General features: G+C 40.8%; 1 protein-coding gene across 2 annotated transcripts in view; it reads right to left on the bottom strand.

Moving 5' to 3' along the window:
- Positions 1-18,713, bottom strand: part of LRP1B (LDL receptor related protein 1B) — a 1,349,043-nt gene that overhangs the window by 182,336 nt on the left and 1,147,994 nt on the right. For both annotated transcript variants that reach the window (XM_075933312.1, XM_075933313.1), the window contains one exon: positions 3-191. In XM_075933312.1, coding sequence (XP_075789427.1) covers positions 3-191 — 189 coding nt within the window. The remainder of the gene's footprint in view (positions 1-2; positions 192-18,713) is intronic.

Consider the following 18,713-nt stretch of genomic DNA (forward strand, 5'->3'; position numbering starts at 1 on the left):
ACCATCAGGTTGTCTATAAGAATGATACACCTGGATATCTGTTATGGCATGCCATGAGTTAATCAGTGATATTCTGTCTGCTCCAGAGGTTTTGTGGGCACGGCTGAGTGACTTGGTTTTCCCATCTGTCCAGTAGATGTAGTCTTCAAACAATGTTAGTGCAATCACCCCTGGAATATCTTGATTAGGGACTGTAATAGGAGATGGTAAGATTAATGTTCAGTCTTGGAAGACTGCCAGTTAAAATATTCCATATTGTATGGGCTGACAGATACAACCACTATATAAGCTCTTGCCTGAACAATCCATCAAGCCTGGAGGGTAAATTTTTTACCAGTTAAATAATGCAGTATTGGGTGCAAGAGCTCAGCTTGCATACATTTATTTAGTTGGCCCAACTACTGCAAAGAAAATGAGTGAATTTCAGTAAACAAATAACTACATCTAGATTCTAAACAAATTAAATGTTCAATTTTAATAAAGTAGTTAACATATATAGTTAAGCTATTTTACATTACTAAAAATTATTATTTTGCTTTTGCTTTTTCTGCTAACAAAAGTACAATAAATAATATCTATCTATCTATCTATCTATCTATCTATCTATCTATCTATCTATCTATCTATCTATCTTTAAATGCTATACAATACGTATCACAGATGAATATAGATAACTTGTAGTCTAACTCCCAGTATCAAAATCCTAACTGGGTTAGAAATCCTCAGTTTTTCATGTGAAAAATCTATAGTATTCAGAGCAAATGAATTATTGAAGTACATTATGCAGAGATACCACTGCTACACTGTAACCCATTTTTTCTTATACTTTATAAAATCTAAGTATGATTTCAGTAATATGTTATTCCATGAATTCTTCCATTGAAAACACTGGAAGATCTTGAGAAGTAGCATACAGTGACACGTACAAGGACAGCAGAATATGGCCCACATTGCTCTGAAGGAGATTAACATCGATACCAAACAAGCATGGTTAACATTTACTTTTGTAAAATTAAACAAACCCAGCTTTACTTTTGGGGAAAAAACTATAAAATATGTAATTATGATGAGGAGATGGCAGACAAATTTTGTTACGTTTGAGGTTCTTTTGAAAAGACAGGACTGAATTCACAAATCTGACCTACTGTCCTGAACCATATGGTGAAAAATGAAATTACTAGTATGAAGCTGATATTTTCAAATTACTTAAAACCCTCTGTTGCAGAATAAAACCTGGAGACAGGTGATGCTTTTTTCTTAGAAACTGCATGCACCTGGTATACATAGTGGACAAGTAGACCCAATTAAAAGAAAACCGTATAAAAAACAACTATATTGAATTGCTGAATAAACCTTGAAAAAAGTAAAAACTTTGAGTGGGCTGAAGCTTAACAGGTGCTTATTATACATTTCAAAGTCAAATCCAAAGCTTTGAACATTGCCTACAACTCCTCCAGTAAACTGTTTTTCATGTTAGCAGTGGTTCAGATGGAAATAAAACACACACAGAGCACCTACACATTCTTACTGTATAATATGTTTTTCTTAAACATTTGAGTTGCATTCAGGCAGAAGATTGATGTTAGGGTATTTAAAAATGTAGGCTTGGGTGGTGGGGCATTTTCATCCTAACTCATCAGAATCCTTGTGTTACATATATAATGAAAATTGGTATTCACTTTATACAATATAATTTAATATATTCATACACATAACATCAAATTCTGCCATGTCTTGTACAAGCATTGATATGTCATTCATTCTGCAGTGAACAAGTATATCTTCCAGTTGTTCATAACATTTTTTATGCTACACCTAGTATGTCTTGTTTGGCATATTTGGCATGTAAAGCACAATTATTCATAACTGTCAACTGATGCATGCATTTGTTTGGAATTATGAATCTTTCTAAAAAATCCTATTTAAATATTTTAGGATCATTTTTAATATTTAGAAATCATAACTGACATGGCTTTCATTACTGTTTTTTCCTTAACGATGTTTGCTGTAGTACATTTTTAAAAGGCTGTAATAATCTTTTGAAAAGGAGATTCTTTCCTGCTTATTAGTGTCATGTACGGTATGTAACTGTGTCATCAACAAAGCAGCACTAAAATAGGGACTGTGTTTGCATTAAGGTCAATCATTAAATTAGAATTTTAACTTGGGGTATTTCACATATGGTTATTAAAAGGATGAGTTACCACAAATGATAGATTTATTTCTCCAAAAGGAGAATTAAAAAAAATGTAAAGTAACAAAAGTTTACAATGAAAAATGAATTACCAAGTTAGTTGATTTCTGAGGCTGACATTTGTCCTAATATAAAATTTTGTATTTGTGCCCCTTTTCACGAAACATCAGAAGACATTCATACCTAATCATGAGGCTTCCTTTACGGCTTAACAAAACCCTTTCAAAAGCACCCACCACTTACTAAAACCGAGAAAGAATGAATACCCAGTTCCCATTATTTTTAATGAGAATTAGAAGCTTAAATTTATACAACCTATAAAATATCAGCATAAATATTTATTAGTTGACTACATATAAATATCTAACCTTCCTTCACTATGTTAACTACATTCATTGACACTAAAGAGGTGACTGTAAAAATGCCCTCCCGACTTAGTTTAAATGGGAAGAGCTCAATCTGGGAAGGGAATAAAGATGTGGAGAAAGTTGTATTCTGGTTCCTGAATTTGAGATATCTTAGTTAGATCAAGAAATAAAAAAAATTTTAAAAGTGTGAGAGAAAGGCAAACAAATAATGTTTCTTCTTCCCTAAAGTTAGTATCTCAGCCTATGTGTACATCACTTCATAGAACACCCTTCCACCAAAGAATGCTTCTACACAGTAGAAGTCTGGTTATTACAAAAATTTTGATTTATGACAAGATAACAATTTTACATTTATTCCATGATGGCTGCTTCCACAGAATATGTTGATGGGAATAAATCTCTTAAGCTGGAAATCTTCAAGTGATACAGCATTTCATTCATATTTGACGTAGAGGATTTGAATGCCTTCAGATCTAGATATTTAGGATTGAAGAAAATAAATATGCGGTTTCTTAAACTGTGGTTGGTTTTATTCAGGTGTATTTTTACCTTGTTCTTCTTGCTTTTGACATATAGCACACTTTGTCCTTTGGTTAATGATGTTTAGGGAATGATTTCATGTGACATATAAAAGGAAGAATGGAACCACAGATGGCTCTGGAGTGGACTAATTTGCCCTAAAAGGAAAATGTAGTGTCTTTCAAGAGCAGAGATTTAGGAGGCTCTTCTTGCCAAAGAAATTTTTATCAGGAAACATGACTATGTAGAAAGGACCGAGAGAAAAATTAGATGCAATTAGTATAGAATGAGGAACTGTAGTGTCGTGAGCAGGTCTAAGGTAGCAAAGACTGCTCTCTTAGTAAATTTCAATACATGTGCTGGTATAAGGAACACCAATATCTTTATGTAATATAGCAGAGATTTACAAAAGTCTGTATTTATGATACTGTTGGGATGGAGGCTGTAAAGGTAGGAGGTCTGATCGAGGCCATCTTAAAAGGAATCTAGAAAAAGCACTATTGAGGGGTTACTTAACCCTAGAATAATTGTGGTTCTTCAAGATGTTCTAGTCATTTTGCACACAGTGTGGGCTGTGCACAACTGGATTTTTTTTTTACTAGCAGTATCCGTCAGGGCCAAAAATGTATGTTGTGACTCCTCATGCTCTCATCTTAGGGCATAAAAACAGGGGAGCAGCAACCCTTCCTCAGCTCCTTTACAGTTCAAAGACAATTTTAGGGAACAATCTTTGTCAGTTGATGCTCAGTCTGTCATCATCTAAGCCAGAGATGAAACAACTGTGGATCTGAGTGCAGTATCTTACTGTCATTTGGGGATATTTTGTTTTGAAAGGATGGAACATTTATGGGAAGCTTCCAGGACAGCTGTAATAGGTCCAACAGTCAAAACTTTCTTGGTAAGCATGGAATTATCATGATGACTGAAGCCTTGTCCAATCTAATTTTGGATATTTTTTGGGAGAGGGGGAACAGGACAATTAGAGGGAAAGTACATAGGAGTCCTGGAGACCACTGAAGAGAAAAAAACATAATCAGGGAAACTGGGCTCAGATTTCTTCTGAAGAAGAAATTCAAATACAGTACTTGGTGTTATCTTCTGTAGTGAACAAGTCTGTGACAAGAATTTCACATTAATTGAAAACTGGGTTTGGGAGGATTTTCTACAGAAACTACTTGTAGTTATGCAGCTTCAGGAAGTCTTCTAGGTCACTGCCAACTCTATGGATTCCTGATAAAGAGGAGATGAATGAGATAATCACTTTTTAGTGCATTAATGACACGTTATTTGTCAGCATTTATGTCCTATGCAAAGAGAGAGTGGGTAACCACTCCCATTTTGTGATAGTATGATATTGTCCTACATACAGTTTGGGAATCCTTAACTAACCGAAGAGGGCATCTTAAGGCACTGTGTGCTCCTGGAATAAAAAATCTAGAGTGCTTCTACTAACATTAATGAAGATACTCTAGTGTAAAACCAGGCTGACTGCAGTATTTGAGAAAGGCAGCAGAAAAAGAAACATCTCCTGTTCAGATAAAACCTGTAGCTCACTGAAGAGTTATTTCAGTTTGAGTTCTGGAAGAGTGTCTACTTCTATGACTTGTGAGTTTTTCTGCTGCTTTTGATAAAAAAAAAGAATTGTTGAAGGATGTCAATATTGTACTTCTGCATTAAATAGGAATTTCCTCTCAAGTTGATATTCATCCCTGTGCAGAGGGGCAGCTCAAAGTTATGTTCATACATACATTATGGAAATTGCACTTAGTGGGGCTTTTGCACATTGTTCTTGATCTTGCCTTCTGCATATTTCACCTCCAATGAAAAACTCGCTCCTGGAATCCATTCTCTCTTAACCACTCAAGAACTGTGACTTAGAGTCCTTGCAGTAGAATACTAAAAAAGGACACCCCCAGTACAGACATATTAGGAAATGGTTAAAAGTAAGTTATCTTTAAGTCTAAATTTAGAGTTTTCCATATTCTCATAATACATATTCAAAAAAGCAAGCCAAATTTACATTTTATCATAACTTTGATGGATTGTGGGTACATCCAAAAATTTAGATTAAATTGTGTGTTAATGAAAAAAAAGATTCAAGAGTAGTAGAATATAATATAAAATCTCATTTTCTCATTATCACTAATTTGCAGGGCCATTCAGTTAGTGTGTAGGATACGATATTACATATTACAATCCAGAGACTGCATTTCAGAATATAGTTGATTGACTAAAACAACTAAATTTTAATAATTTTAAAAAACACTACTGCTTTATCCAAACCCTGGAAACCGCACTGGATATACTAGCAAGACAATATTCCAACTTCTTTATAGGCCAATTCATGAAAAAAATTCTGGAAAATGCAACACAATTATAGGGTATGTGAGATACATCAATGATATTTTTATACACTACACCAACAACCTAAACTCCCTCACAGATTTCTACCACAATTTCAACTGACCATCCATCAAACTTTCTCTAGAATATTCTCACACCAGCATTATCTTTCTAGACAACACAATGTGCTTCAAAAATGGCCTATAACAGAAAACTATGAGAAGCCCACAAGTCACCTAACCTATCTTCACAGACCCAATAAGAACCTCAAACACAACATAAAATCTGTTATCTACTCCCAGGCACTCAGGTTCCATAATATATGCTCCAGGGAAATGTTCTGGGATATGCACCTTAACAGATTTAAAACCACCTTTACCAAACAAAGACACTTCTCCACAGCTGTAGATTACGTCATGGTCAACCAAAGGCATCAGAGAATGTGCTTCAATATAAGACCAAAACCCACCAACCTACACACATTGTTGTCACTTGCAATCCTAATATAACCCACATAGTAAACAATTACAACCCACACTCAATGGGGACCATATCCTGAAAAAATATTCACTGAATGTACTCTTTTGGCTTTCAAACAACTCCTCCCCTGCCCCCGCCACCAACCTCATGAAGTTCCTCACAGATGAGGTCTAAGGTTAAGATTTTGTCAATGATATTTTTAGTAAAAGCCAAGAACAGCTCAAAGGTAAAACAGAAAAAAATCATGGAAACTATGAACTGTCCCTAACTTTTACTAAAATATCCCTCACAAAATGGTGATCTGTGGGTCCCCACACTATTTCAGGTGGGGGCAGTGGTAGGGACTAGGAATTGTAGAGACTAGGAGCCTGCAGCTCCAGGAATCCCCTGGTGCCTGTGGGAACTGGAAGCTTGGGGACTTCCCACGGCTCATGGGGGTTAGGAGCTTGGGTTCCTCAGCAGCATTCCAGACTGCCTGCTCCTTTGGTGGCTTACAGCAGCTGGGAGCTAGGGGGGTTCCCCACTGCCCTGAGAGGCAGAGAGCTGGTGGGGGGATTTTCCACCACACTCAGCAGTAGAGAGCTTAGGGATTTCCCGACCACCCTCAGCAGTAAGGAGCTGCACGGTACTCCCACTGCCCCAGGGACATGGAGCACTGAAGGTCACCAGAGGTGGTGGACATACTCCACAGGCCCCTAATCCTACATGTAATGGAGGATCTGCAGCTCCCAACCACCACAGTCTCAAGTCACAGAGACCAAGACTAACTTTCAGCTTTTTTGAGGACACACCATCTTAACTCAGCACTGGAGCTTGCCATAACAATAGATTCAAACCCCACTGTATTCATTGCTACCACGATACTCCCACAACACAGCTTTCAAGATACGAGTCCTACACATGCATATTATAATATGTGGGGTACCTCAACCAATGAATAACAACTGTGTGGGTGAAACTAGACAATCACTATGATCTCATCTAAACTCCCAAAAAAATGATAAACAGAAACACCATATTAACCGTGTCTGAACATTTGTCACAGAATGAGCTCTCTATATTTTACCTTTCAACTCAAATTCTGAAAACCTGCACAATACCTTTAAAAGATGAGCCTAATACCTGAAATTCATAACTTTGCTAGAAATAAAAAATCATGGAGGTAATAAAGACGAGACTTATGTAACCTACTAATCCTCCTTTATCGTATGATTGTGGAAGGATTAACTACCCACTTCACCTTGAGTGGTCTCTTGCAATATATGTTAACATCTTATGCTGCGGTCTGTTCCACATTGAATTTAGTTATAACACCAAGTACTTTTCCCAGATCTTAAGAACTTTATCTTTCATTAGCAAAAACTGGCCAATACATAGATTACTGTATCCACTTTGTATTTTTGAATAATCTAAATACATTTTAAAAAATATTTTCCTTATTGAATTGTATGCTCTGAAAGAGCATTGAATTGAGAAGCTCTAGAAGCTGAAGTGGTCTTATTATCCTCAATACCAAACCAGGACAATTGAGAAAAATGAAATCAGTCATAGCTCAGCATTCAAGGGCTGAATGGACATAAAGAATCTCAATACTTTAAATAGGTAGTTATACATCCAGGTTAGAAATGAAAACATGTTTACAAGTGAGAAGTATGGGCATGCTTGTATTGCCATGGCCAATTGTCAATGACATATTGATAACTCGAGAACTTCAGTCTCCAGAACTAAATTCAAGTGCATTAAACTAGATTGGATGCTCCATTCATCTGACTGTGGTGTAAAATGCAATCTCTTGAGTTCAATATTGTTTTAATTTCAACCCTTCATACTTGATATTCATGATGAGAAACAGAAGTTTCTGAGGAAAGGTCTCCTCTTCCCAACATGTGCCTATATTACTAGACACTCCTGACACCCAGTTTTTAAGAGGATTCTTTGAGAGTTGAAAACTTCATTATGCATGATGCAGGAGTCTCACTGTCATCTAAATGTATGGCCTTTTTTCCCTCACAGTTTATAGCACATCAGTAAATGAACTAAAGAAGACCACTCAGCCTATAGTAGGGCTTCTCTCAGAGGGTATGTCTACACTACAGCGCTAATTTGAACTAACTTAGTTCGAACTAAGCTAATTCGAACTAAGCTAATTCGAACTAATGCATCTAGAACTAAAAACTAGTTCGAATTAGCATTTTGCTAATTTGAACTAGCGCGTCCACATTAAGTGGACCCTGAAGCGGGGTTAAGGATGGCCGGAAGTAGTGCCGGCAGGGCATCAGAGGAGGACTTAGAGTGTGGAGATGCTGTCTCAGGCTAGCCGAGGGCTGTGTTTAAAGGGTCCCGACCCCCACCCCGGACAGACAGTTCTCAGGGGTGCCCTGCTTGCAAAGCAGTCCTGGCTTGGAGTACCCTGAGTGCCCACACTGGGCACATCACAACACTCAGCCATCAGCCTGGCTGCACTTGCCGCAGGCTGCCATCTGGGGAGAGGGGATAATTGGGGGGCTGCAGGAGAAGTTCCACCCCCAGAAGCCCGCAGAGGCAGCCCAGTCCTCCCCATCGGGGGCTCGTGCCCCATTCCTCCCTCACCTCCTTCCACTTACCCTTCCCTAGCCTCTCTTCTTGATGTACAAAATAAAGATAATGTGTCTTCCAAAATGGAATCTGTCTTTATTGAACAAAACTGGGGGAGACTGGGAAAAGGAGGTGGGAGAGGGGAAGAAAGAGGCTGGGAGAGTGGAGGGCAACTAAAATGATCAGGGGTTGGGAACAGGTCCCATATGAAGAGAGGCTAAAGAGACTGGGACTTTTCAGCTTAGAAAAGAGGAGATGGAGGGAGGACAGGATAGAGGTCTCTAAAAGCAGGAGTTGGGTGGAGACGGTGCATACGGAAAAGTTCTTCGTTAGTTCCCATAAAGAAGGGCTAGAGGGCTATGTCTAGACTGCAGGCTTCTTTCGAAAGAGCCTCTTTTGAAAGATCGCGTCTAGACCGCAGGTGGATCTTTCGAAAGAGCAATCCGCTTTTTCGAAAGAGAGCACCCAGCGAGTCTGGATGCTCTCTTTTGAAGAAGCCCTATTTACATTGAAGAACGCCTTCTTTCGAAAGAGGAACTTTTGAAAGAAGGCGTTCTTCCTCGTGAAACGAGGTTTACCGCCACCGAAAGAAAAGCCGCTTTCTTTCGAAATAATTTCGAAAGAACGCGGCTTGAGTCTGGATGCAGGGGAAGTTTTTTCGGGAAAAGGCTACTTTTCCCGAAAAAAACCCTGAGTCTGGACACGGCCGAGGACACCAAAGGAAAGGAATGGGGAGCAGGCTTCAAACTAGTAACAGAAAGTTGTTCTTCACAAAGCAAAGAGTCAACCTGTGGAACTCCTTGCTGCAGGAGGCTGTGAAGGCTAGAACTGGAACAGACTTTAAAGGGAAGTGAGATCAAGTCATGGAGGTTGGATCAGTTTAACGTCTGTCCCAGGGAAGATAATGGAGCAGGTAATTAAGGAAATCATATGCAAACACTTGGAAGGTAATAAAGTGATAGGGAATAGCCAGCATGGGTTTGTGAAGAACAAGTCATGCCAAACTAATCTGATAGCTTTCTTTGATAAGATAACGAGCCTTGTGGATAAGGGAGAAGCGGTGGTTGTCATATACCTAGACTTTAGTAAGGCATTTGATACGGTCTCACATGATATTCTTATTGATAAACTAGGCAAATATAACTTAGATAGGGCCACGATAAGGTGGGTGCATAATTGGCTGGATAACCGTAGTCAGAGAGTGGTTGTTAACGGTTCTAAATCCTGCTGGGAAGAGATAACAAGTGGAGTTCCTCAAGGGTCTGTTTTGGGACCCGTACTGTTCAATATCTTCATCAATGATGTAGATAATAAGCGTACTCTCTATCCCAATAAGTTTGCCGATGATACCAAACTGGGTGGGGTTGCGACTTCTTTGGAGGATCGGGACATAATTCAAAATGACCTTAGCAAGTTAGAGAAATGGTCAGAGGTAAACAGGATGAGGTTTAATAAAGAGAAATGCAAAGTGCTCCACTTAGGAAGGAACAATCAGTTCCATACATACAAGATGGGAAGCGACTGTCTAGGAAGGAGCATGGCAGAAAGGGATCTACGGGTCATAGTGGACCACAAGTTGAATATGAGTCAACAGTGTGATGCTGTTGCAAAAAAAGCAAATATGATTCTAGGTTGTATCAACAGGTGTGTTGTAAGCAAAACTCGTGAAGTCATTCTGCCGCTCTACTCTGCACTAGTTAGGCCTCAGCTGAAGTACTGTGTCCAGTTCTGGGCGCCACATTTCAAGAAAGATGTGGAGAAACTGGAAAGGGTACAGAGAAGAGCGACAAGAATGATTAAAGGTCTAGAGAACATGACCTATGAAGCCAGGCTACATGAACTGGGCTTGTTTAGTTTGGAAAAAAGAAGATTAAGGGGGGACATGATAGCGGTTTTCAAATATCTAAAAGGGTGTCACAAGCAGGAAGGAGAAAATTTGTTCCTCTTGGTTTCTGAGGACAGGACAAGGAGTAATGGGCTTAAAGTGCAGCAGGGGAGGTATAGATTAGACATTAGGAAAAAATTCCTAACTGTCAGGGTGGTCAAATATTGGAATAAATTGCCAAGGGAGGTGGTGGAATCTCCCTCTCTGGAGATATTTAAAAACAGGTTAGATAGACATCTGTCAGGGATGGTGTAGGTGGAGCTTGGTCCTGCCTTGAGGGTGGGGGGCTGGACTCGATGACCTCTTGAGGTCCCTTCCAGTCCTATGATTCTATGATTCTATGATTAGCCAGGGGGTAGGAGTGGTGTCCCTGCCCAAGGTTTGTGGAGGGCTGGAGAGGGATGGCACGAGACAAATGGCTTGGTGACTGTCTTCGGTCCATCCCCTCTGGAGTTCCTAGGGTTGGCCGCTGTCGGCAGACAGGCTACTGGGCTAGATGGACCTTTGGTCTGATCCAGGACGGCCATTGTAAGCTCAGGGGTCAGGGTCGGGGGTCTCAGTGGACCCCCTTGATTCTCTTGCACACCTGCTCCTGGGTGGCCAGGCTGGCAGCTCTCCTGCCCAAACCGGCCACTTTCCTGTGCCTAGTGCGGAGATCATGGACGAGGTCCATGATGTCCACACTAGCCCAGGCGGGTGCCCGCCTCTTTCGGTCCTGAGCAAGCTCCCAGGAGCCGCCAGCCTGGTCCCAGGAAGAGGGGGAGGGTTGGGGGGCATTGGGTGGGTGGCTCGATCCGTGCCAGGTGCAGGGTCTGCTGGCTGGGTGCCGGCAGGCTTGCACCTGACACGGGCGCCGTAGCCAGCCCGTGCCCCTTTAAGGGGTCCAGGGCTGGGAGGGGGGCCGTAGAGTTTCCCTGGTGTTGGCCAGTGTGGCCACCAGGGAAACCTGGAGAGGGCTAGCCTCCCACTAGTTCGAATTAAGGGGCTACACACCCCTTAATTCGAACTAGCTAGTTCAAACTAGGCTTAATCCTCATGGAATGAGGATTACCTAGTTCGAACTAAGCGCTCCGTTAGTTCAAATTACATTCGAACTAGCGGAGCGCTAGTGTAGCGCCTATGAAAGTTAGTTCCAACTAACATCCGTTAGTTCGAACTAACTTTGTAGTGTAGACATACCCAGACTGAACAGATCCATTCCTGAATTTAGACAGATAATTCTTTTTATGCTAACCACTGGCTTTCATGGTATCATCCATTGTTGGAATGTGAGATCAAGAATTCTCTTATTGGTAAGAGTAGAATAAGAAAAAAATATACAAAACCAGGAGATTTTTTTCAATGGGATTATTCTTCAAAACTATGCAGAATTAGCAGATTTGAAGTGCATAGACATGGGTGATGACAAAGTATCTAAGGCTAAGTCTACACTACAAAGAAAAGTCAATTTGCGTATCTTTTCTTGCTTTTCTTCCAAAAGAGGCTTTTCAGAAATTTGGCCCGTCTACATAGGGCCAGATTTTGGGAAACAAAACCTCTCTTTCAGAATATCCCTTCTTCCTCATAAAACGAGGTTTACAGGAATGCTGACAAAACGCATCCACTTTTCTGACACTTTTTCTCGGAAAAGCAAATGCATTCCTTGGATGCAGCAGAGCTTTTCCGGGATACCCTGGAAAAACTCTGTAGTCTAGATGTACCCTAACACAATGATACTCACATTAAGACTTGTGAGTCACAAGTGGCTCTTTAGTGGCTCTTTTGCTACTCTTTGCCATACATGATTTTGAAACATTGTGTGATTTAATTTTTAACCAAAGTAATTAACCATTCAGGATGTTTTTACGATGTTATTAACCAACTGTAGTTGATAAAATAATAATTCTTGGTCATTCATTATAAAAATTATATTCCTTTATCTATATTTGTAGAGCAAAATGACTGCCCTAGTGTGTGTATGTGTGACATTTCCCCTGACATACTGTTTAAATATGAATATATAGTACTCTAGTAAATGAAACAATGAATTCATGCTACTATGGCTCTTTTGGGTAATGTTGAACAATAATTTGGTTCCTGAACCACTGTAATCTGAGTATTACTGATTTAAATGATAAGAGAAGACAATAATATGGATCATTACTATGGTCTGGAAAATTTGACTATAAAGCACATACATAATTTTAATGAACTTCTCAAGTATGTAATTTTTTTTACTGAAGATATTACCCTTCTATGGATTCTCCATCTGTGTTTTTCCTGGAATTGTATAGGAAGACTATATTGTTGTTTATTGACTTCAGAGAAAATTATATTATAATGAAATCAACTAACTGACCTTATTAATTATTAATCAGATAAATAAAATTTAAGCAAGTCAATCCATATATCTCAACAAAAGGTGTTCTAATATAAACACACAATTTAATATAAATATTTTCCCAGTGCCACAAAGGTAAGGCATGAGTGAAGGTTGTAGCTATCAGACATTTCAGAAATGACAGTAAATTTCAATTTATGTTACTGGTTGAGAAACATTTCTGTAGTGGCTAAATTGTATTTTGCTTCTTTTCATTAACTTTTATTATGTTGTAAACAACAGAACATCCGCAATGTTTTCAAATAATCGCCTATAAAATCTACAGTTTGCATGGAATGTGAATGACAAAAAAATGAAGAAAAAGAATCATAATGCATACTGAAATATAGTCTTTTTGATGCAGCCTTTTTTTCTTTTCTTTTCCTTTCCTTCATTGAAGGTTTAAGCATTCTGCAAGCTTCCTAAGACCTTGATCAATGACAGCTATTGATTTATCTTCATACATCACTAATGAAAAAAATCTTATCTTTCTGATTTTTTCCTTCCCTTTGCAATGAAACATTTTTATTTAGCAATTTGATTTGTCACAAATTATAAACTGATTATTCTTATAATCCTAATGCATTGACCTTGCTGCATATATTATAATTTGAACCCTAATAATTTAAAACCAGTATAAAAGCAGGATGAATTGCTTTCCCTTCCACCTGTGACCTACTATGAAGACAAACAACTAATCAAAATTCTGGAAAATTCAAGTGAAGTAAGGCTTAAATCTCAGGAATGTAAAATATTAGTTGAATTTATAACCACTTCTTCTTCCTATCCAATATGTTTTTCAAAACATTTGATGAAGATGTACAATTGCCTAGCAAGAGATTAGCACCTTCATTAAATATAAAACTTCTTTAAAATAATATGAAATGAATTACCTAGACCAACAAATTCAGGAATAGAACTTAAACATTAATTAGTTTTCACCAAAATGGAAAAAAAAGTTTCATTTTGACATGCTCAGAACAAAATCTTACAACTTTCAATTTCAAAATGTTAATTTAGAAATTTAGATACCTTTGCTAAAACACATAACACACACGCAAAAGGTTACACAAACCCTCAAAAGCTAAGCAAAACAAAAACAAAACAAAACGCCATTTCATAATCACTGGACAAACTGTTTTTTTGATTTTCGAATTTTGTGGCTGAACAAAAATAAAATAAAATATCCCTGTGCCAGTAATTAATCCACATAACAGACAACTTCTCTTTCAGATGTATTATGTCATTCCATACTAATTTTGTTTATTACATTTAATGTACTAGTTATTGAAATATTAGCACCTGAATACTCTGAATAATGTATTACTTAGGGTATGTCTACACAGCAAAGTTATTTTGAAATAACAGCCGTCAATTATGATCTACACAGTCAAACCGCTATTTTGAAATTAAATCAAAATAGTGGAGGGCTTATTTTGAAATTGGTGAACTTCATTCCACCAGGAATAGTGCCAATTTAGAAATTTCTATTTTGAAATAAGTGCTGTGTAGACGCTCATTTTGAAATAGGGGGCCTCCAGCCCTTCCCAGGGTGCCCTTGTGGACACTCTGGGCACAACCAAGAAAACTCTTCTCCGTCCCTCCGCCCCTGGAGCCCTTAAAGGGGTAGACTCTGGCCACAGTGCCTGTGACAGCTCCAAGCCTGCCAGCCCTGAGCTGAGCACACAGAGAAAAAAATGCTTTACTGTCCCTTAGCAAGATAGGCAAATAATCAGGGAAACCTTAGAACTAGCTGTCTGGGGGTGACCTTTAAGCACAAGTCTCAGATAGCCTCAGGCAGCAGCCATACAAGGTAACTCCGGACCTGATGTCCTGCCAGACCGGTTCCGGCCAGCCTTAAATGCGATTCAGCATCCTATCAGTGTGGACGCGCTATTTAGAAATAGCAAAACACTATTTCAAAATGAATTTTGTGTCTAGACATGTTACAGGCAGTCCCCAGGTTACGTACAAGATAGGGACTGTAGGTTTGTTCTTAAGTTGAATTTGTATGTAAGTCGGAACTGGTACATATTGTACCCCAGGTGTCCCCGATTCAGCCGCTGCTGAAACTTACCAGCGGCTGACTACAGGAAGCCCGAGGCAGAGCTGCTTTGCCCCAGGCTTCCTGGAATCAGCCGCTGATCAGTTTCAGCAGCAGCTGACTTGGGGACACCTGGGGTAGAGCAACTGGGGTGCTGCCAGGTTGGTCCCCGCAGCGCCGAGGTGCAGCGCTGTGGGGACCAACGCGGCAGTGCCCCAGCTGCTCTGTCCCAGGCTTCCAGATTCAGACACAGTTGAAACTGACCAGCAGCGGCTGAATCGGACATGCCTGGGGCAGAGCAGCTGGAGTGCTGCTAGGTTGGTCTGGTAGCGCCGCTCCTCGGCGCGGCGGGACCAACCCGGCAGCACCCCAGCTGCTCTGCTCTAGGTATCCTCAAGTCAGCCGCTGCTGAAACTGACCAGTGGCTGACTACAGGAAGTCCGAGGCAGAGCTGCTCTGCCCCAGGCTTCCTGGAATCAGCCGCTGATCAGTTTCAACAGCAGCTGAATCTGGATGCCTGGGACAGAGCAGCTGGGGTGCTGCTGGGTAGGTCCCCACAGCGCCGCACCTCGGCACTGCGAGGACCAACCCGGCAGCCCCCCAGCTTCTCTACCCCAGGCGTCCTGATTCAGCCGCTGCTGAAACTGACCAGCGGTGAGAAAAGCCTGGTCTGCTGGGGGGGGCGCACTAGCTGCTCTCCGCCCCCCCCCCCCCCCAGCAGACCAGGCTTTTCTCGCCACAGTCCCGCCGCCCGCATCCTCCGTGGCTTTGCTCCGCGTCTCCCTGGTCAGCTTTTCTCGACGCGGAGGACACGGGCGGCGAGACCGCCGCGGCGCATCTCGGCAGTCTGCTGCGGGGGGGGGGAGGGGTCGCAGCTAGTGCAGGGTTTCCTCACCTTGTTCTTAAGTAGAGATCCAACATAAGTCGGATCCACGTAACCTGGGGACTGCCTGTATTTCGAAATAAGCTATTTCAAAATAACGCTGTAGTGAAGACATACCCTTAGGGATAAATAACCTTTTATTCCTATAAGGACTGATACAAACCACACTATTCCTCTCTAATGAATAAACCCCAATTGTTTATTACAGGCAGTCCCCGGGTTACATGGAGCCGACTTACATCGGATCCCTACTTACAAATGTGAGGCAACCCCGCACTATCTGGTTCCCCCCAGCAGACCAGGGAGACATTAAGCTAGCACCCCCCCCCCCCCCTCCAGCAGACCAGGGAGACGCGGAGCGGCTTTTTTCAGCAAACACCTCAGCTTGAGAATAAAGGACTGAGGGAAGTGAGGTGTGGGAGAATAAAACTGACCTCTGGAGAAATGTTTGGCTAGAGTTTCCCCTACAATATGTACCAGTTCCGAATTACATACAAATTCAACTTAAGAACAAACCTACAGTCCCTATCTTGTACATAACCCGGGGACTGCCTGTATTGATTTGGCTGAAGTGCTATTATGATCAGAAAAGTGATTTGTGCATAATATGGCACTGTCTTAACTAATTTGCTCCCTTTGAGCAAACACCTTTTTTACACACATTTTCATAACTTATATAATGAGTAGAAAGTGAATTAAATGCCTTTACCACTCCTGCACCATTAACAGCATTGCTATTTCTGATTCAGCACCAGAATCTTTATTATTCATAGACTAATAGAACACTGGAACTGGAAGTGACCTTAAGAGGTCATCAAGTCCAGTCCACTTCTCTCATGGCAGGACCAAGAACTGTCTAGATTATCCCTGACAGATGTCTGTCTAAACTGCTTTTAAATATCTCCAGTGATGGAGATCCCACAACTCCCCTAGATAATTCATTCCAGTGTTTGACCACTTTGACAGGCAGGAAGTTTTTCCTGGTGTTGAAACTAAACCTCCCTTGCTGCAAATTAAGCCCATTGCTTCTTGTCCTATCCTCAGAGGCTAGGGAGAACAATTCCCCCCCCCCTCCTTCCTATGACACCCTTTTAGATACTTGAAAACCTCTCTGAAAACATGTCCCCTCTCAGCATTCTCTTTTCTAAACTAAACAAGCCCAATTTTTTCAGTCTTCCCTCATAGGTCATGTTTTCTAGACTTTTAATCATTTTTGCTGCTCCTCTCTGGACCTTCTCGAATTTCTCTATATCTTTCTTGAAATGTGGTGCCCAGAACCGGACACAGTACTCCAATTGAGACGTAATCAGCACAGAGTAGAGCGGAAGAATGACTTCGCATGTCTTGATCACAACTCTCCTATTAATGCATCTCAGAATCATGTTTACTTTTTTTGCAATAGTGTCAAACTGTTGACTCATTTTTAACTTGTCGTCCACTATGACTCCTAGATCCCTTTCAGCAGTACTCCTTCATAAACAATCATTTCCCATTCTGTATGTGTGAAACTGATTGTTCCTTCCTAAGTGGAGTACTTTGCATTTGTCCTTACTAAACTTCATCCTGTCTACCTCAGACCATTTTTCTAGTTTGCCCAGATCATTTTGAGTTTTGACCCTATCCTCCAAAGCACATTATTAGTGAAGTCAGATGTTATTGAGAGGTCCCACAATACTGAATCCCACTATTTTAGTCATTTTTAAGAGTATAACAGTACTTAAGGCCTGGTCAATACTAGAAAATTAGAGTTAAGCCAGTCTAGGTCCCTGTGCAAACAGAGCTAGATCAGTAGTAGAATTCTTCCATCAAGCTTGCTATTGCCTCTTGGAGAGATTACCTATGCAATCAGGAGAATTCCTTCCATGAAAGCAGGAAATATCTACACTGATGCTCTACAGCAGTGAGAGTATGCCGCTGTAGCTTTGTAGGTGAAGACAAATCCACACTAGACTAACCTGGATTGTTGTGACCCAATGCCCAACCACAAGGTCCAGTTCTCATATAGTGGCTTCCAGTTTCCCACTGTCCCAGCTATGTCCATGCAATTCTCTTATAAACCATCCTTCTCACCTTACAGACCTACATACCATCTCTGTTTCTCTGTTGGGTCTGCCAGAGGAGGAGCAAAGGGGGCAGTTGCCCTGAGGCCTGGTGATTCAAAAGGATCCAGAGTGCCCAGCCACCACTTCCTAGGTCCTGGGCCAGGCCCTTTAACACTGCCAGAACTCTCCAGGTAGTGCTAGGTCTGATGGTGTGGTGGGGGCTAGTTCACAACCCCACTCCTTCTGGAAGCATGGAGTCACCCATCCCCATATCTTGCCCATGTGCTTGGCAATTCTGTGAGCCCCCTTTACTGAAAATACAGTTAAACACTGCATTCTTATACAGCGTGAGAAGTGCAACATACACCAGAAGTAAACCAGAAGTGCAACATACACCAGAAGTAAACCAGAAGTACTGGATGAAAGATAGATGCTGCAGATGGAATGAATATTGGCATAGAGGGAAAGTTCAAAGGAAAGCAAAGGAAGGAAAGACAGAAAGTAAAAGAATATGAGGCCAGACTTCAGCATGCAGTAAGAAGGGCTGAACAAGACTGTAGGGTAAGAAGGGTAGAAGACTGAACAGGAAGAGAGATCAAACTGTAGCAAGAAGACTGGGAAGAGAGAAACGAGGTAGTTTTGCATGAACCTTCAGTGAAGAGGTTATGTGAGTCTAATGAGGGGGACAGGCTTCAATAAGAGGGCTTTGGATTTGTTGAGAGATTACACTTGTTGAGAAAAATACTTTGTAGGACAGCCATGGTTGAATGAGAAAAGCTTTCTAAGTTGATGTAAGAGGGCATCTGGAAATACTAATAGGCTGTGTCTACACTGGCATGAATTTCCGGAACTGCTTAAAATGGAATACTATTCCGTTTTCAGTTTTTCCGGAAAAGGAGCATCTACATTGGCAGGCTGCTTTTCGGGAAAAGCCCTTTTTCCGGAAAAGCGTCTATGGCCAATGTAGACGCGCTTTTCCAGAAAAGAGCCCCGATCACCATTTTCGCAATCGGGGCTTTTTT

The sequence above is a fragment of the Pelodiscus sinensis genome, chromosome 7 (assembly GCF_049634645.1).
Source record: "Pelodiscus sinensis isolate JC-2024 chromosome 7, ASM4963464v1, whole genome shotgun sequence".
Classification (NCBI taxonomy): domain Eukaryota; kingdom Metazoa; phylum Chordata; order Testudines; family Trionychidae; genus Pelodiscus; species Pelodiscus sinensis.